General features: G+C 39.8%; 10 protein-coding genes across 10 annotated transcripts; 4 read left to right on the forward strand and 6 right to left on the reverse strand.

Moving 5' to 3' along the window:
* Positions 1–303: 303 nt before the first annotated feature.
* Positions 304–833, reverse strand: JH06_1516 (hypothetical protein; the record flags this gene model as incomplete). Its single annotated transcript, XM_014672569.1, has 4 exons — positions 304–432; positions 463–586; positions 636–750; positions 782–833. The coding sequence occupies 4 exons, from the start codon at positions 831–833 to the stop codon at positions 304–306; spliced, it is 420 nt and encodes a 139-aa protein (XP_014528055.1).
* Positions 834–905: 72 nt separating this feature from the next.
* On the reverse strand, positions 906–3,087 carry JH06_1517 (hypothetical protein; the record flags this gene model as incomplete). Its single annotated transcript, XM_014672570.1, is given in 10 exon segments — positions 906–1,225; positions 1,255–1,591; positions 1,623–1,762; positions 1,778–2,003; positions 2,033–2,248; positions 2,279–2,406; positions 2,437–2,627; positions 2,658–2,872; positions 2,904–2,959; positions 2,991–3,087. 10 exon segments carry the CDS (start codon positions 3,085–3,087, stop codon positions 906–908), a joined length of 1,926 nt encoding a protein of 641 aa, XP_014528056.1.
* Positions 3,088–3,608: 521 nt separating this feature from the next.
* JH06_1518 (small RNA degrading nuclease 5-like protein) lies at positions 3,609–5,113 on the reverse strand (the record flags this gene model as incomplete). Its single annotated transcript, XM_014672571.1, has 6 exons — positions 3,609–4,061; positions 4,092–4,391; positions 4,447–4,633; positions 4,712–4,745; positions 4,775–4,954; positions 5,023–5,113. 6 exons carry the CDS (start codon positions 5,111–5,113, stop codon positions 3,609–3,611), a joined length of 1,245 nt encoding a protein of 414 aa, XP_014528057.1.
* A 596-nt stretch (positions 5,114–5,709) lies between these two features.
* On the forward strand, positions 5,710–6,184 carry JH06_1519 (ribosomal protein RPL32; the record flags this gene model as incomplete). The annotated part of the gene is made up of 3 exons (XM_014672572.1): positions 5,710–5,805; positions 5,837–6,117; positions 6,148–6,184. 3 exons carry the CDS (start codon positions 5,710–5,712, stop codon positions 6,182–6,184), a joined length of 414 nt encoding a protein of 137 aa, XP_014528058.1.
* Positions 6,185–6,278: 94 nt separating this feature from the next.
* JH06_1520 (ATP-dependent RNA helicase) lies at positions 6,279–8,803 on the forward strand (the record flags this gene model as incomplete). The annotated part of the gene is made up of 10 exons (XM_014672573.1): positions 6,279–6,343; positions 6,378–6,427; positions 6,449–6,511; positions 6,542–6,587; positions 6,613–6,741; positions 6,773–7,544; positions 7,575–7,968; positions 7,999–8,555; positions 8,585–8,678; positions 8,709–8,803. 10 exons carry the CDS (start codon positions 6,279–6,281, stop codon positions 8,801–8,803), a joined length of 2,265 nt encoding a protein of 754 aa, XP_014528059.1.
* Positions 8,790–9,316, reverse strand: JH06_1521 (ubiquitin-conjugating enzyme family protein; the record flags this gene model as incomplete). Its single annotated transcript, XM_014672574.1, has 5 exons — positions 8,790–8,900; positions 8,931–8,984; positions 9,016–9,104; positions 9,133–9,225; positions 9,256–9,316. The coding sequence occupies 5 exons, from the start codon at positions 9,314–9,316 to the stop codon at positions 8,790–8,792; spliced, it is 408 nt and encodes a 135-aa protein (XP_014528060.1).
* Positions 9,317–10,810: 1,494 nt separating this feature from the next.
* Positions 10,811–11,912, forward strand: JH06_1522 (STE fray protein kinase; the record flags this gene model as incomplete). The annotated part of the gene is made up of 5 exons (XM_014672575.1): positions 10,811–10,862; positions 10,906–11,067; positions 11,107–11,174; positions 11,205–11,281; positions 11,312–11,912. The coding sequence occupies 5 exons, from the start codon at positions 10,811–10,813 to the stop codon at positions 11,910–11,912; spliced, it is 960 nt and encodes a 319-aa protein (XP_014528061.1).
* A 351-nt stretch (positions 11,913–12,263) lies between these two features.
* JH06_1523 (GDP-l-galactose phosphorylase 1-like protein) lies at positions 12,264–13,367 on the reverse strand (the record flags this gene model as incomplete). The annotated part of the gene is made up of 7 exons (XM_014672576.1): positions 12,264–12,366; positions 12,397–12,461; positions 12,492–12,558; positions 12,588–12,775; positions 12,805–12,930; positions 12,961–13,139; positions 13,169–13,367. The coding sequence occupies 7 exons, from the start codon at positions 13,365–13,367 to the stop codon at positions 12,264–12,266; spliced, it is 927 nt and encodes a 308-aa protein (XP_014528062.1).
* A 221-nt stretch (positions 13,368–13,588) lies between these two features.
* On the reverse strand, positions 13,589–16,037 carry JH06_1524 (peptidyl-tRNA hydrolase; the record flags this gene model as incomplete). Its single annotated transcript, XM_014672577.1, has 6 exons — positions 13,589–14,599; positions 14,630–14,864; positions 14,895–14,980; positions 15,011–15,155; positions 15,184–15,509; positions 15,540–16,037. 6 exons carry the CDS (start codon positions 16,035–16,037, stop codon positions 13,589–13,591), a joined length of 2,301 nt encoding a protein of 766 aa, XP_014528063.1.
* Positions 16,038–16,982: 945 nt separating this feature from the next.
* On the forward strand, positions 16,983–18,198 carry JH06_1525 (hypothetical protein; the record flags this gene model as incomplete). The annotated part of the gene is made up of 7 exons (XM_014672578.1): positions 16,983–17,122; positions 17,153–17,291; positions 17,321–17,424; positions 17,455–17,602; positions 17,633–17,935; positions 17,965–18,113; positions 18,144–18,198. The coding sequence occupies 7 exons, from the start codon at positions 16,983–16,985 to the stop codon at positions 18,196–18,198; spliced, it is 1,038 nt and encodes a 345-aa protein (XP_014528064.1).
* Positions 18,199–18,484: the final 286 nt, after the last annotated feature.

Below are 18,484 nucleotides of genomic sequence, written 5' to 3' on the forward strand. Positions count from 1 at the left end.
TTTGCTCCTTTACGCTGACCTACACGACTCGTTAGTACCTCATTTACACAAAACTCATTCTATCAACTCAATTTTGAATTCATTCGATTCTACAAATACTTACCTCGAATCACACGACCCATAGAGTGTTGTTGATGTGTGGAAAGTGAATCAAAATGAAGACTGTAATTAAATGGGTTTCTGTTGGGAAAATGGTTCTGTATCCAACATGTGTTATTATCCCATTTAGGGTCATTTTTCATCCAAACTATAATCGTGTGAAAAACATCACAATTTCAAATCACAAACATTCCAAATACATAGTCACTTCTTATCACTAAGAACTACAGTGGGGTCTGTAGTATCAAGTAGATTCGCCTGATTTGGCAATAGAACCCCCTCATCATCTTTCCGAAGTTTTACATTTCCGGTAACTTCTTTATCTCCTGTATACTACAACTGATTAACGCATTTCTTGCCTACAGTCCTTCCCATAGCAAAATTTCTCTTATATAGTGACATAGCGGCATCTGAAACATGAACTTTGGAAATATAGGAAGCTCCGGCAACTTCTGCATATGTCTTTGCTTCAGCAAGAATTTTATTTCTAAATTCTATTCTGTTATCGAAATTAAGCAATGAAACCAGAATAAAACTCCAAAAGGAAGGGAATGACGTTCTCTTCATAAGCTGGCACTCCCATCGACTCCAGTAGTGCTTGAATGTTTTGAATATATGGATTTACCTCTTCCTTTTTGAAAATGGCATTATCTTCTCATAACAGCTCTTCGACAAGTCATACCTGGATTTAATCCATCTGGAGGACAATCTAAAGCAGTTGGCTCTTCTTCCATTCCCGTGAACAGAAATGTGTATGTTCAGAAACAGAACGAACAACTAATAAAAGGACCAGATAGAGAAGAGTACTATGAACCGCTTTTCCTCTTCTGTTTACACCACGAACAAATGAAGTCACCCCCTTTCTCAGGATCATACTCAGTGCAATCAATATGGGACCAATCCTCACATATACAGCACTGTACCATGGCTTTCCCGTCATCGTAGTTCTCTTGTTCAATTCCACAAGGACATCGAAACATCCAGGTTTCGCTCTCTTCCTTCTTCTCAGAGAGTGGTGACGCATCAGCTACAAACTGATCGATGTTCTCATTGCTATCAATGCTATCAGGATACGGTGAGATATCCACAAATACTGTAGTATCCTCACTAGTAGCCGACATATCATCTATATTCACATACATTCCACACTCCTACCAGGATGCAGCAATTGATGTCCTCCTGGTGTCCACCGATTATCTCGACACCGAGTTGATAGTTCCAAAAGCACCCCCAGTGGTCCTGGAGAGTTCAACTTTTCTGCTATCAATGCCTCGAAGGCTTGTAAATCATTCCTGCCTGATCCATAGATTTCATGCAGGATCTTCAGCGCTACGACAAGAAAAGGAATTGTGAGTTTCTCTGAAGGAGACATTCGATCACGTTCTGAAGGATCATCCATCGGAATACCACTCTGAGCACGCATAAACCGAACATATCTCATAGCCGCCAACCAATTGACTTTCCAGAACTGCCATTTGAATGCATCTTCATACTACATATCAACCACTCTTCTAATGTCGTACTGCATCTGTGAATAATTGGCGATAAGAGGTGATTTGTCGGCGCATCGACAAACCACACAAGAACCGCGAGATTACGATAATCGAAGGTGTATGTGCTTGAATGATGAAGAGCTTTCCAGAAGGCATTACAACTTGTTCTCCTATCCATCATTCACTCCATCGAATTTCACCTTCTTTCACATCCACACTCATGACCAGAGTCAGAGAAGCCAAACCTTGTGAACATGTTTGAAGTGACTCTGAACTCAATCGGCCACTGATAGGAAAGAAAAACACACGAATTGAACCTTTCTGTACGAAGATTAGAGAGTTATCAATCACATGAAGCAATCGACCATCATATACTCCTTCAGATGACAGAAAAACGACTGATTTTGGTGACTAGATTATCAATAAACTAGAATCCTTACCACAACAAAGGTAGTATCACGATGTTTGGGTTTCTCTTGCTTCTGAAACTCCTTTAGATCAACTGTCCAATCCAACTGATCGATGAGAGTTCCAGGTGAGAACGAAGCAATACTATTGGTGGAATTACTGTCCAGCACCACACACAATGGCCAGGTATCCAATTGGAAGAGTGCTTCACATACATTCAGACCACACTTGAATCGAGCACCCTTGATCTAAACATGAATGAAGTGATGAGTTCTCACTGTTTGGACATAAGCTTCATAATAGTCTCCCAGTGATTCACGAAACCAATTGAGAGAGAGTTTGTCATGAGGTATAGTACACCCAGGCAAGATGCCTTGAATGATGAAGACATCCCGAAGTGTTGTATCTGTTTATGATCGAATAGATCTGATATTACCAAGAAGAGAATGATATGTCACAGTGGAGGCAATTAGAACAGGCACAGTCACTGCAGATGCTGTCAGCAGTTGTGTGTACCATCCAGGTTTGTCTGCGAATGATTCATATTGATTGAAGCTACCATTCTGTTGAAGGATATCACAGACATAGGGAGGAATCTGGCTCTGGAGATCTCGTTTACGGCTCTTTCTATAAGTGAATGTCACTCACCAAATTCACTCTGCAGGGGCTGGGAGCGATGGGAACAGAGGTGGCTGGAGAAGTGTTTTCAGAACGGTATTCTTCTCTGGGGATTGTGTTTGCCTCCTTGGAGATAACGAAAGATTGATAGGTTCAAAAAGCGAATTGTTAAAACCAGATAATCGTTGATTTCCCGTGGTCAGACTTCGTCCTTCGAGTGCTTGTGGTTGTGGCTCCTGTTGAAACGCGCGATTCTAACAATCAGTACAGTATTCAACTACACACATCAGTGAACGGGGTGGAGGGTTGCAATCCCATATCTAGAAATGGCATTTCCAATTCTATGAATCAAATTAACCAATGAAGACAAACGCATTGACGTGGGATCAATACCCTGACCAGTGATGAGAGGACTATTCAACCTGGAACCAAGATCTATACTGTGATCAATACCACGATTCCAAACCATTCCCCGATCGATTCTTATCTTCGTGAATGATACTCCCAATGGTACTCTGATATAGAACTCCAAGAGAGTTTCCATCACTTTCTGCTTCTCGTGTACTTGATCCATGGGGTTGATTGGAGGAAAAAGGAATGACCGGACTACCAAATATGTCTGCATGATATCCTGGAGAAGGGACAATTGGAACTTCATCCATTCCATCATATTCCGGATTCGGAATGATAGGACTCGCCATGTTATCTTGATCCTCTTGAACAAGAGCAAGGGGTGTCGGATTGCCATCACTAGACCGGCGAGGTACTTTCCTGTTGAAATTCATGATACTATACATCACATCTTTTGACCCGGATAGAAACCTTTCTGATCTTATTACAGATGTGTTTGAATTGGCAGATACAGGTTAAGGAAAAGGCTTCAAACACAAAAGATTGCAAAATAGCTTTGTTGAATAGTATAGAGTGTGTCGCAAAAACAGATAAATTCCCGTGATACTCGAATGACTGTATGAGAATCAATAAACATATCTATCCCGAATTCAAGGTTACGTAGAATCGACCTCCAATGGCCGATTCATCCAAATCACTTTTCATTACTAAAAGACAGAGTAAACACTCCTTGTAACAACTCTTAAACATCTCCATAAAATCATTTAGATCCAATGGGCTTTCACACGATTTCTTGTCAGGACCCACTTGATTGACTTCAGTGAAATGATACTCAGCACCAAACACATAGGTGAATAGTGGAAGGTTAGAACTCCGACTTAGTGATCTGACCTTGGTAGAGATGGAACTGGTGTTCTTCAACATGAACATGTCTCCAACAGTACTCATCTGACTCACACTCATAACATAATCATTCCAACCCATGAAAGCAATTCGCTTACCAGGATTTGCCTTGCTGATCTGTTGGAGAATGCAATTATGTCGATTCAAGAATGGTTTCGATTCTGTGAACGACTTCTTGAACTCCACTCCCTAAAATGAACAGTCATCAATTATCCCCACACAACTGTTGTAGAAAATGGTAAGATCGAGAGCAGCACGCGCATCTTCTGCAGGATCATGCCCACGAGGAACACGAGTGGTATCAGAATGAATACTCTGGTTGTGACTAGCACTTTGGATTGATCGATTAAGATAATGAACAGTCAGATATCGAAGTGAATGTTTGAATCCAGGTGTAGGATGAGTATATCGTACTGCTGTATCAATTACACGGTCAGGAACAATCTTCAATACCGAGAGATCATTCTCCAGAGAGTGACCAACTAAAATAATTGGCTTCCGTGTCAAGAGATCGAATACCTCCTTCTGAATTACTGGAAATGCTATGGAATGATTGTAAGAATCAGGTTTCACAGTTAGTACAATTCTTGATAATTTCGGGAGTAATTCCTGACCATTCTGTGCGATAATCTGTGATCTCACCTTCTGGTTTCACATATTTGTCATATAAAATTCCCTTCGTTGATACCACACTTATATGAGCCAGTTCATCACGGTGTCCCATAGTCTCCACCATTTCACAATCCAAAGCAAGCAAATCACTACAACTCATAGAATTCCATTAACGAAACTCTTCTAAATATTCATCTAATACTTCCTTACAAGCATCTTTCATAAACAGAAAACCCTCATTTGCCAATTCTTCATGATGTTCTAGAGAATCAATCTGATATACATCCTACCTTTTGACCTGACAACCATATAGTTATTGGCCTGTAACTCTTCTTCAGTAAGACACATAGATGAATAGGATAGTTTATCCACCCATAGAGATTCTTCACCTGACGATCTACTTCGCTTTTGAGACTGGATACCATAAAACAAGTATTGATCCCAAGAATCTGGAATGGGAGCTTTTCGAACTGGAACTGAACACAAAGAAGATAATAACTCATCATTCACTAAAATTGAAGGAAAAATGGACACTTACTTAGTTCGTTATCACGAACGGCAATAAAGGTAACATTTCGAATATTTGGCTTGTTTCCAATAAAAATCCAATTTGGTGGAAGTGGTTCCATTGTCAATGTCCAAAGAAGGAAATTACGTACATCCTACAAGTTGTCAACATTCCAAAAAGCCATACCATGACAGAAATACCCGATTTACGCTTTTCCAATTTGTCGATAGCTGTTTGGTTGATTTCGAAATAAGGCGACTAGATGATGAGAAGGAATGATAGAGAGTAACCTTAATTCGATGTGTTTGGTCTTCATTGTCCATTTCATAAATAACAAATGGTTTATTTTAGGTCTTTATTTGATCATTTGGAATGATTGTGCATATTTAACAAAAGAAGAGAACTTCACCGAACAAATGCATTCTAGTTGATGTTTAATTCGTTAACATGGGTACCACCATTCTGACTGTTGGTTTAAAGAAAAAGAAAGGCATTCTAGAAGATGGAACCACATTAAACAAGAAGAGATACTATTAGAATAACAGTATGTGACTTATTCCCGCGGTTCATAACAATGAAACGCCCTCTCTCGTTCTCCAACTCGTCACAGATTCGTCAATCAAATCCAGTAGTCAAGTATGTATTGCAAAATAGTGTCTCCTTGGATGGACTTGTCGATAGAGCGAGAATGGTTGTTTAACTGGTTTCTAGACAAGAATGGCTCCCATTCGTAAGGTGAAGATTGTAAAGAAGAAGTTGACTTCGTTCCCTCGTTTTCAGGCTGATAAGTTCAAGAGAATGAATGTACGTCTTGTGTTGAGAGTTGAGGGTCTAATTTTTGTAGCAGCACTGGAGAAAGCCCAAAGGTATTGATGGACGTTGCAGACGTCGTTTCCGAGGTGCTACTCTGATGCCCAACATTGGTTACGGTTCTAATGCTGCCACCAAGCACATGCTCCCTAACGGACTGTACAAGTTCATTGTGAGCAATGTGAAGGATCTGGAGCTTCTGATGATGCATAACACCACCTATTGTGCTCAGATTGCTCATAACGTTTCTGCCAAGAAGAGAGCTGAGATTCTGAAGCGTGCTAATGAGCTTTCGATTCGTGTGGTGAATGGAAAGTTGGAATGGAGGAAATGGATAATTTGTAGCGCTGCTGTAACCAAGGTTGAGGCTGAGGCTGAATAAGGATCATATGGATGGAATGATTGACATTCTTGATGTTTGTTTCAAAACGGGGTTTCGGTTGTCCATATTTTCATCAAGTCTCCAGAAATAGAGGATGGGGAAGCGTGACTGGAAGAAGGTCAGTAAAAGAAAGAATGGAGAAGATGTTGAGCCCACAGAGTGTGAATTGGTTTGGGATAGTGATTGTTTGTAGAGAGGAGATGAAGTTCTACCCTCCAATTGCTGAGAAACCTACCTCTGAAAGTAAATGGAGTTATGCTATAGACAATGAAGATGTGTTTGGAGATGACAATTTTGAAGGTTTTATGGGTTTGGAAGTGTTTCATGGTTTGCTTTGTGAGGCTGTTTGATGTGCAGGGTCTCTAGCTGAATTGAATGGAGAAAAGAAGGGAGAATCGTATCGGTATCTGTCAAAGAGTGATTTATAGAACTGCTGATATGAAGGTGGAAGGTGATACTTCAATGGAGGAGGATTCAGCATTATTAGAAGATACTGAATTGCTGGCAGATGAGCTTCCTTCTAAGATTGTAAAAAAGCAATCGAAAGACTCCTTGAAGTAGACTTGATATCTTTCCGTTCTCTTATAGAGCTCAAAAGAAGCACGAGCAATTACGCAATGAAGTAGATGAAATATCTGGAGGCCAGAATGCCTTCTTGTTGTATGGGAAAGTATCCTGGAAACACTTCCATTTACATTCTCAGTTACTTCACAATCTCACTGGAATGCATTGTGACCGTCCTACTCTAATTCAGGAGAGAGCTATTGAGAGTGCTTTTAGTGGTAATGATGTTTTGGGTGCTGCTCCTACGGGAAGTGGAAAGACGCTTGCTTTCTGTATACCAGCTGTGGATTGGTTGATGAAACATGAGAAGAGGGGTGACAAGGAGGAGAGTGAGAGTGAGGAGGAGAACAGTGTGAGTGAAGAGGAGAATGACAAGGAGGAAGAGAGTGACAAGGAGGAGGAGAATGTGAGTGAAGAGGAGAATGACAAGGAGGAGAAGAGTGAAGAGGAGAATAACAAGGAAGAGAAGGGAATGAAAGAAGAATCACATCATCAGACATCTCGAAAGCATGGTACTCGTATCTGGGATGTTAAATGTCTAATAATCACTCCTACACGAGAACTTGCTCTTCAAATCAATCGTGTAATCACCCGTCTCACTGAACATACTTCTATTCGGACTGCAGGACTTATTGGTGGTCTTGCCATTCCCAAACAGCAACGTCTCCTTCGCAAGCACCCTGAAATCATTATTGGTACACCAGGTCGAATATGGTACTTTATGGAACAGAAACTCTTGGGAGAATCTTGTTTGCATCATGTTCGATTCATTATTGGAGATGAAGCTGATAAGCTAGTAGTGATTCATAATTATTATGATTATTAGATCACACCTGGAGCATATCCTGAAATATCCAAGATTATTACAATATTAGCAGATTCTGCCGTGGTACCAAAAATCAGAGGTATTTATCATTGCATAATTCTGATCTTAGATGAACGATCACAATCTCTCTTCTTCTCAGCAACACTTGATCTTCATTCAAATTCCACTCAAATTCAAGCATTGAGAAAATACATGAAACAACTTAGTCAACGTGGGAATCCTGAAGTAATTATGACAAATGATGTTCCATCACCTCGACAAGATCAGAATATCCTGCCTTCAGGATTGAAGTTATGTTCAGTGATTACTGGAGGTGATCATGAAAAGGAAGAATTCTTATACTATTATGGAAAACAGTTTAGTGGTCGAACCCTAGTCTTTTTCAATTCAATTCGTAAGTATGTCGATGAACAATTATTGATAGGTGTGGTGAAGCGTGTGTATGATCTTCTGAAGAATCTTAATTTGACGGTTTATAAGATTTATTCTGGAATGCAACAAAAACAGCGTATTCAGCATATTAACGCTTTCACTTCTCATTCAGATAGTCTTCTTCTAGCTACCGATGTGGCTGCTCGTGGTCTAGATCTCCCAGATCTTACTACTGTGATTCATTATCACTTACCTCCTACACCCACCATCTTTGTTCATCGATCTGGACGTACTGCTCGTGCAGGAGCCCGTGGTATCTCCATCTCACTTGTGAGTTCTCAAGAGAAGACTCTCTATCAGAACATTTGTACTCATCTTCATATGACAAATGGATTCCCTTCGTTCCCTCTAGGTGTGTCGTTGAATCCTACTCTCAAACAGTGTGTGAAACTGGCTCGTCAAATAAGTGATATTGTGACAAAGAGTACTCATGAGGATCGTGATGCTATGTGGTTGAAGAAGAATGCCATTGAAGCAGGTCTCCAAGAGAATCTCGAGGATACAGATGATGCAGTGAAGCTAACAAATGCTGATAAGAAACGGATTCGAGTTGGAATGTAGAGGATAATTGATTGTAGGGAATGAAGTATGAGTTGAATCAGTTGTTGAAGCAACCGATCACTGGGTCTACTTATACTGGTTCGTATATTACATCGGATCCAAAGGTCTTAGGTAAGTAAGTGATAGGATGATGAAGTGTAGAGATGCTTCGGAGAGGTAATTCGTTTAATCAGAAACGAAACCCATTAGATGAATGTTCCACACCTCAAGAACATCGTAATTCTAAGCGAAATTGATCTGTTTGTAACAAAGATGGAAGGAGTTCATTTGTAATGACTTCTCTGCACACTGTCTTACCCGCTTTTTGTACTCTTTTATATTTGTAACGTACAACTAACGTTCATATTCCACTCAATCAACTACTGAGGCCGCTGCTGCATTCGCTGGACTCTCTGGATTTGGATCATTTAACAGACTCTATCCATCACAACGAATCCTTGCAAATAACTTGTATTGATGTTAATACCATACTAACGGTGTTGATTGGAGACCACTTCTCCTTAATAATATCCAAACAAATCATCCCATCAACAAAAACTACATTTCAACATCTAAAAACAAATACCATTCGGGTGGAAAATGGGAGTGACAAATCGAACAACTGGTGGATTTGAGGGATAATCGTCTGGAAACCGCAGCTGCAAAGCAAACATTCCTCCTACTCATGATAATAACCACTGACAACAACCCTCCCAAGGAGAGTCATCGGGGCCGGAAATCATAGCATCCCATAGAAAGAGGTCCTCCATCTTTGACGGTGATGCACTGATTCCCTAGGCAATGAAGATGTTCGCTTATCCTTACATAGGGCGGATCATTTTGTAGTTCTTCATAATCCTTTAATAACCTTATCTGTGCCCGATTCCGCTTATTCATTCTCCTTAACAGAAAAAACTGAAATACTTTTCAACTATATCCTTTCTCCCTTTGATCAATCGCAAGTGACTAGATGCATGCCGACAGTATTATCAATTCCATTATGTCGTTTTGGAGGATGGATGCAGTTTCTATCTGTGATCTCATTTTGATTATTGGTTATTTGCTGATTGGATTGCTGTGTATCATAGCCAAAGTAAAGTGAGTTATCCCTCGATCTTCTCACTCCTCTAGAAAATCCAGATCACAGGCCATTTTTATCGGAACCACATCATTTCTGAACTATACATTGGCCTTTGGAGTTGGTATATTGGTTTTCTTCGTTTGTTATAATAGGTCGTACAATTCATCTTTGTCTTTGCTATTTTTATGGTTATCGGATCCAAGTGATTGGCGTATTACCAATCTATCGCTATAACGATCATTTCACTGTCCTTGTGGATATGGCATGTAACCTACTCTACTTCTTTTCTATGATGATGTTTGTACTCATTTGGTAGTAGCTGGAAGTGTGTATCATGAATAGTCTTCATTCGGTGAACACACATCCATCAGTTACTGTAGTCAATGAGAAACTAGATATTTCGGTCAAGAAAATGTGGGTGATTGTGATCTCTGTGATTCTCTGTATTGCAGTTGTTGCATGCTATTTGCTTGGATTTATAACGAACAGTCGGATTATTTTCCTCTCTTGACTCTAGATGTCTTCATTTTTGCTTCTGCTGGAATCTTTTCGGTTTTGGAAATTATCCTAATTGTAAAATGGATTCAGTTCTATAAGAGTATTCGAACGGTAATCTTGTAGGATTTGAGAATTCGCTTCATAGTAGAAATACCGTGATTCCATTGAATGTGAAACGAAATCAGATTTGTAGCGCGAATCAACGCTGTAGTCTGTATATTGTGAGCTTGGTAGGTCGTATCAGTCTACAGATTCTCCTTTCCTTCAATTATGTTCTGCATATTGTAACATTCCTGATTCTCTTTCATTTAGTCTTCGTTTGCTCTCACATTGTTGTATTTACTCTTCACAGAAATTACACCGTTGCTTGCAGCTGTCATTCACCAACTGTCCTCTATTCATACTTCTCAGATGTAAAAGAGTTGTTTCTTGGTTGATGCATAGTTTTGAAGGATACTTCACAAATCTGCTTACATCACTTCAAGATGTCCTTTCTGTATAATATTTTTTAGTCTTGACGTTATATCTGTTTGTTGGTATTACGCCATTTCGGCGACTCCAAATTGCGACACCGTACCGCATCTATTGGTTTCGTAACGGCTACTTATAATTACTTTTCAGAGCTGTTGCCAAAGGAATCAATAAGTACTACCTTTCTCCATGAGGATACGGAGGATGAATTTGTATGGCCGGTAGATCCAACTCATTATCGCCTGGAAGGCTTAGTTGGACATGTAGTTTTTTTTGACTACTTTGAGTGATAGGGGTCCTCGGCTCTAGTGTATAAAGGAATTTGTGTCGACAACAACCAAGTTGTTGCTGTGAAAGTTGTGAAATTGGATGTTCAGTATTCAAACTTGACTTCTCTACAAAACGAAGTAATCACAATGAGACTTTGTCATCATCCCAATATCATTCGTTGTTATAGTTGTTTTATCAGTGGTACCTCTTTATGGATTGTTTGTCCGTACATGTGTAAAGGATCCTTTTTGAGGATTCTCCAGTATTTGAAGTCGACTTCTTTCATTCGAGAGGGAGAAGGATTTGAAGTATATGATTCTGTTCCATGTCATCTCTAGGAGTCTGTCGTAGCTTATATTATTTCTGAAACTGCTAAGGGATTGCAATATCTGCATTCTTCGGGTCTGATTCATCGGTTTGCACCTTAAATACTTTTCATCTATAGTGATATTAAAGCGGGGAATATTCTTGTTGATGCAGACGGACATATATGTATTGGTGATTTGGGTATGGTTGTGAAGGAAGGTCACCGCAATTCGACCTTGAACCGACTCCATATCTCAGGTACTCCCTGCTACATGGCTCCCGAAGCTATCACACATAAACACTGTCATTGCCAATCTGACATTTGGTCGTTAGGAATCACTGCTATGGAACTGTACAAGGGAACCCCTCCTCTTGCGCGGTTTGATAATGAGGAGATTCTTCAATACACTGTTCATGAAGAAGCTCCTTCTTTGAATTCCTATTCAGATGCGTTCCCAAGGGATCCATCTTCTTCGTTCGATGCATGGATTCATGGTGTATTGCGAAAGGATATGAAAGAACGCTATCCTATTGGACGAGTGTTGACTCATCGTTGGCTGTTGCAAGCAGAAGAAGGTCGTGAAGCATTAGTCAGATTGCTGCAATCCATTCCTGATCTCCCCGTTCTTGAGAGTGTGGAAGAGTTGAATCCATGGACTGAAGATCCGAATGCATGTATGCAGGACATATCATGGGATTTCAGTTTACCTCCCGTAAAGGCTATTTCAACTAGTGATTAATGCAAATTATGTATGTTTCTAATCATTCTTTGTTTCAATCGATCTTTGAATTCATGGCGAATAATAACAAAGTAGAAGAAGAATCTGTCCGAGTAAGAGAAAAAAGATTCGATAAGAAACAGGTTCCATCGAAATGGCTTCTTCTGGTGATTGGATTCTTTATTGTACTTGGACCCTTCACTACTCCCAATGGTCTATGGTTTTGTTGGTGTCTTTCAGCCTCGTAGGGATGAAGTATTACGCTAATCCTAGATTGACATACATTTATATTAATATGTCGCTCAAAGTAAAACGGTTGGAACAAGAACAAAAAGAAAAGATGGGAAAGAAACAACAGTAAACCATTGCTTGTTAGTTACTCTTTATTCTATTCAAAAAATCATTGAGGAAGTCTCTCCATTCATCTGGTGTGTAGTACACAACTTCTCGGCAACGCTTCATCAGAATCTCCTCACTATTCGTGAAACTCAGATACAGAACCCACTTTGCCTCATTGAAGCACTTCTCAGAACGATACACTACAATACCTGTCAACTCAACACAAGCTGGCTAGATATTAGGAGTAGATAGCATACTAACATTCACACAAAGATCTTCTAACGGTTGTTGATACTTGCGAACAAAGACATAGATATCTCTTCCGTGTCTAGCGTTCATTCATCCATTCAGCATTACTGACAAAAGACAACGTCATATGGGTACTGATACTTGTAACATAGGCGAATCAGATCATTAAAGTAGGTACATAGCTCTTTTCGCTTCGTTTCCTTCACTTCGATAGAATCATTTGCTTGAATGTCCACAGAGAGTTTCACGGTTTGACACATCCAGTCACAAACGTCACTCACTGTTACAGAACCTTTCTAAAATCAAATCCATAGAACAAAGGCACTTGATAGAGAATGTGACAAGGTGCATATTCTAATGGCAGTCTATTTACCGTGAAATCATCAGAAAGAGGTGGTTGTGGGTTTCCTGCTATAGTAGCATAAAAAGATGAAGTATACATCACTTGCAACTAGAATTAACAAATGGGAACCAAAGATACGTGAAAGTGATTTACAGAAGAAAAACCACCCAACGAATTGAAGAATAAAACGTAGTCATCTCGTTCACTGTTCTCACACATCGTTACAAAATCCTCCGTTAGATCATATTTCCACACCTGATTGTAGCAATTCTCAAGATTGGGAATAATGAGATGATGATTGTTACAGATTGGAGAAACTAGTCTTATTTCATTTCATATTTCCTACCATTCAGCAAAATCGTATAGATTGTAGGAACATCGATTTCGGATCCATCCACAAAATATACCTTTCCATCCTTCACATAGATCTTTGCTAGTAGCTCTGTCGGATTCACTTTTGTAAAGTTAAAACCTTCAGAGGAAAACGGTTCATCTACTCTAGGTCTCGTAAAGAATGGTTTTCGCTTCTTCAAAATGACATCCATCATGGAATAATACCACTAACTGCCAGGTAGGATGGTATTGGGCGACAAAGTGCTTAGATCCCGGAATCCATTTCATTCTTAACCCTGCCACATCCGATCTGCACAGTCCTTCTGCTTCACTACTGCATTACATCTTAGACGGAAACGAAATACCAGCGATCAAACTGGGCCTTGATTGCAGTATCCATTCGTTAACAAACAAATACTCAGTTCAAGAGGAATTAGACTATTAATAATTGGAACTCATGAGCACTTGAAGAAGATTCTATGCTTAATTTCTCTAATTTAATTCGTACTGTAGCTTTAGGAGTAAGAGGTTTGTTATTGACTACACAGTCACAAATGTCTCCCAGACACTCTGGTCCAATAACAATTCCAAGTTCAATCAAGAGATTAAAATCAGAGAGTGTTGTTAGTAACTGCTTTGGATCATTCTGGTTCCGTCGCAATGTAACCATCAATTCCTCTACAACTAATCCTTTCCAGCCATTCTTACTCAGAAGTGTATCACGAGTCTCTGCTTTTGATGTCAATACAGGGAAATTGTACTTCTTGAAGATCACTGGATATGTCTGAGCTTTAGCCGTCGTTACTGTAAGTTCCACAAGGAAGAACAGAGGTTCAAATCGAGTTACTTCTTGGGATCCCAACTTTTTATCATTTCTGATCACAGTGGAGAGAAGTTCCTTATTCTTTCCAATAGTTGTACACTCACAGAATTCTGGATCCTTAGGTTTGCAGAGGAGTCCATCTCGATACATGCACATACACTGATCACTTAACATGAAGGCCAATGGCTCGATATTCCTCTCAGCATTCCTGCTAATAACAATCGATACGAACTTGGAACAGTAGTCGCCTCGTTTACGATAGGCCCACTGAAGAGGAGCGATCAGATCCACATCCCAGGAGGTGAGTGGAGTATCTCGATAAGGAGAAGTATAGACCGCTCCCAGACACACCAGACCGAGATTCGCCGCTACGCTATTAACAGTTGGCATATTCTCGTCTCGCTCAAGAACAATATGACCATTCTCGAAGCGTTGACAAGGTTTGTACAATCCATAGATCAGAGCTATCTCTCGTTGACCACTCGGACCTGTACGAGTCTCGTATCGACCGAATAGCAGCCCAAGAATTTGCTGCTGTTCTCGACCATAGATCCATTCCTGAATGAAGACATCGAGACATTGCTTATCAACAACTTGTACATTGTCCACATGGCGATATTTCTATTGATGAAGAACGAATAGAAAGAGTACTTGACGAGCCAGAGTACATGGCTTGGGAGAACAAGCAGTACACAATCCTTGAGGATATGGACGGTGATTAGGACAGTACCGTTTGACTTTATATGTGGGAAGTGTGGGTGTTGCACAATGAGGACATTTTTGATTCGGTCCATGAGTGCACAGCAACTTTTCTTTATTAATGTAATCAGCAAACGAGATATGTTTAGCTCCATCATTTTCCTCTGTCAGAAGACAATTCGTACAACTATGATCTTCAGACAAATAAACAACATACTATTGATTTGGACCATGATTACAAAGCATTGGAAGTTCAACCTTCTCCCCTTTCTTTAGCTTTACACAATTCGGACACATTTGCCCCTATAAGTAAAGTCATACTTAATCTACTACAGGACCATGTTGACACATCCAACGAATCGTTTCGCCATCATCTTCTTTATCCATACAGTGAATACACGTTGTGTTACTTGAGTGATTACAACTAGAAACATGAAGCAATACTGTAAAGAAATACAAAGGGGTTCGTTTACCCATCCTAAAAAAAGAATGTCAAACAAACAGACAAAGAATCATCCGTATCAAAATGAGAAAAGTTAGCATTGGGATGGAGTTGCTTATATTCCACAATACAGTTCTTGTAATTGCAACTACTAGCTGCAAGTGTAACGCCTCGATATAAGTATACACGCAAACCCTCGCATGCGAAGTGCATAATATAGGGAAGTACATTCAATTGAGTGCAATCCCAGCGCCCAACAACATACCGAGGATCTGCACGCATGGGAGGCTCTCCGAGAGGTGCTCCTATGCCAATTCGTAAACGGGGGAACTTTTCCGTGTTCATACACTTGATAATCGATTTGACTCCATTCTGTCCACCATCTCCTCCCTAAAAGTCATGGATTCAATCAATTTCTACCTTCGGACTGAATCGAATTTCACCAAAAGGAATACTGATATCGTCATGAACAACAAGAAACTCATCCATCAGGTTCTTGGACCCTGGATTCTTCAACCGGAAACCATTTCGCTTTGTATACAACGCAACAGATTGTCCACTATTATTCATATAGGTCGTAGGGAGTGCCATTGCCAGTTTGATGTGAGGAAATGGAACTCCATTTGTTTTTGTCTTCTCTTTCGCTCTTTCCGAGACGTTGTCAACCAAATCAAGTCCTAACAACGATTCTTGATTGAAATCGATCGAATCCTGCAGAAGATAGCATTTTGATCCCTTATTCAATTTCCATTCTTGTTTTTGTCCCGATGAACTCATTTTGGGAAGATATTCCGAAGCAAATAACCTACATACAGCAAAACCCACATTGTGACGTGTTCGATGAAATTCTGATCCAGTATTGCCTAGTCCGACGATAAGTCGTCGAACTGAAGGTCCTGCCACCTTCACGGTGCTCATGGAGAAAGAAATGGCAAACAAGTGACTTTCATATTTCAGTTTTAAACAAACCATGCCTTAATTATTCGTTTTTGACTTCCAGTTTTTACCACAAGCTCGAGCTATCATTCTATCTATCAATCCTTACATTCATGTTGCTACTTATTATATGTCCGAATCTGTGCTTTTCGAGCCTTTTCGGGATCCACATCACGAGCCACACGTTCTCCTAGAAGAACCGGTGTTTCAGAAATGATTCGATCACGCTCTTCTTTTGATTTATATAGAAATGGATTGATACATTCTTCATCTGGAGGTTTTGGTAGACTTCTATACTTCATTTGAAAGAAGCATACTATACGAAGGATCTGAAATATAACCACTAGACTTACTCAACCGCTCTCGAATGACACCAACATCCAATTCAGGATCTGTGCTTTTCTTAACTGGTTCTGCTAGTTGTTCTTTCTGTTTCTGCCTCTTTAGTAAAGGTATCTCAATCTCAGCATTCTCGTCATCTTCTTCTGAATTCAAAGAATCCGGTTTGATATTTGATTTTGATCCTTTTCGTATATATACAGTGTTCTTTTCTTCATCCTCCAAATAAGACCGCTTTGAATTCTGACTCCGGTATATTATGACATTTTGAGATCCATTTAACGGATACTCTGAAGTCGAACGAATTGGTTGTCCTGAAGTAGGAAGCACCGCAGACATAGACAATCCAGTAAAAAAATACACGAATACCAAATAATCCACAAAATACAGAGTCAGTTGAATTGTTATGTCGAAGGGAAAGAAGAAGAGTCAAGCTTCTAAACCGAAAGATACACCGAATTCTGATGAAAGAAGAACAGAAGAAGACATTCGTAACGATGAGCAAGAAGTCGCTCATTTTAGGGATGTACAACTAATCAGATTCGTTAAATGTAGATTCAATACTCATTTCTCGATTATGCTTCATTCATGTTACTGGAATTGAGACGACGGCAACATGCATATGACATTCTGGAAGATAAATATAAACAGTACATTCCTCAGGATGTTTGGAACGCAAAGCAAATGGAGTTCAAGAATTGCATCTTAGCCAACGCTCGATTTCTAGCGTAGATTGTTTGGACTGTTTGTAACTGTAGGAACGTGGTGAAAACACATAACTATTATACAGAGATGTTTGGTATTCCAACTCAACCAAGGGATTATCTCTCAGCCCCTTATCAAATGAGTAAAGTGAAGAGTACACTCCATCAATTGATCCGTGACTGGTCGGATGAAGTGGGGGATTCGGAGATTATTCACTCTAGGGTAAAGAAGAACGAGAACTATGTTATACACCTCTTCTCAAGCGTCTTGAACACTATATTCCTCTCGTTCGTAATGAGGATGGTTCTATCTCTCCTGAGAATCAGTATCATATTATATTTATTGTTATGACTAGACGCCGTGTTCTTGTCCCTGGAACGGGTCTAAGTCGATTACTCTTGGAAGTAGTAGAAAGAGGATATGCTGGTCAAGGAAACGAATTTTCGTATCAAATGTTGCTTGTTTCCAACTACATGCTTAATCATGTATCCGAAGCATATAGTGTTAGTATATGGTTTTTCTATAACTTCTAGATTCCCATCTATCCGTGGACAGATAATCCAAACAATGTCTTTGCTACGGGTGATAACAATCGTTGCATTTTGATTCCAGACGTAGTTCCTCGTGTCTGTGTGCACGAAGGAGCTGACTTCTCAATGTGTGCAGGTGAATTCCTTGAGAGCTATTCAGATCAGGAAAATGCATGGGATTGTGTGTTAACATGTTTCTTCATCGATACGGCTCCTGTAATCATCGAGTATATTACTGTAATTCACAAAATCCTAAAACCTGGAGGATATTGGATTAATTTAGGACCTTTGTTGTATCATTGGCAAGTAGGGATAACTAGATGGATTCATAGTAGTCCACAGAGGATATCACAGCAGAAGAAATGGACGAACGCTATGGACAGTCACTAGAACTCTCGTTTGAAGAGATCCAAGACATCATGAAGAAAGTTGGATTCAGGATTCTGGAGGTGGAACGATTTTGCTCGCCCTATACGGATAATATGTTCAATTGGATGGCTTGAGTGATGTGTAGACGTTCTATGATGACGACATTATTCCGAGGAGTTCTTTTTGTTGCTCAGAAGTGACAAACATTTTTGTTTGAACACAACAAACAGACGATGGAAACAAGTCATGGTTTTCATCGCGCCATTCCCTCGCCGCCTGTCGTAAAACATCTGGAGATATAATTTCACTGTCTTTATCTTGATGTTGTTTTGCTAGGGATCATCTCCTTCTTCCATGTATACCTTTCATTATCAAATCTCGAACATATAACTTTGCCATACCTGCAATTGCTATTGCATCTTTTCGTTGAGGTTTATATTTCATTCCCATCTTCTTTGCACATCGAGCAATGATCTACACTCAATA

This window comes from Blastocystis sp. subtype 4 (genome assembly GCF_000743755.1).
Source record: "Blastocystis sp. subtype 4 strain WR1 chromosome Unknown seqid_0083, whole genome shotgun sequence".
In the NCBI taxonomy this organism is placed as follows: Eukaryota; class Bigyra; order Opalinata; family Blastocystidae; genus Blastocystis; species Blastocystis sp. subtype 4.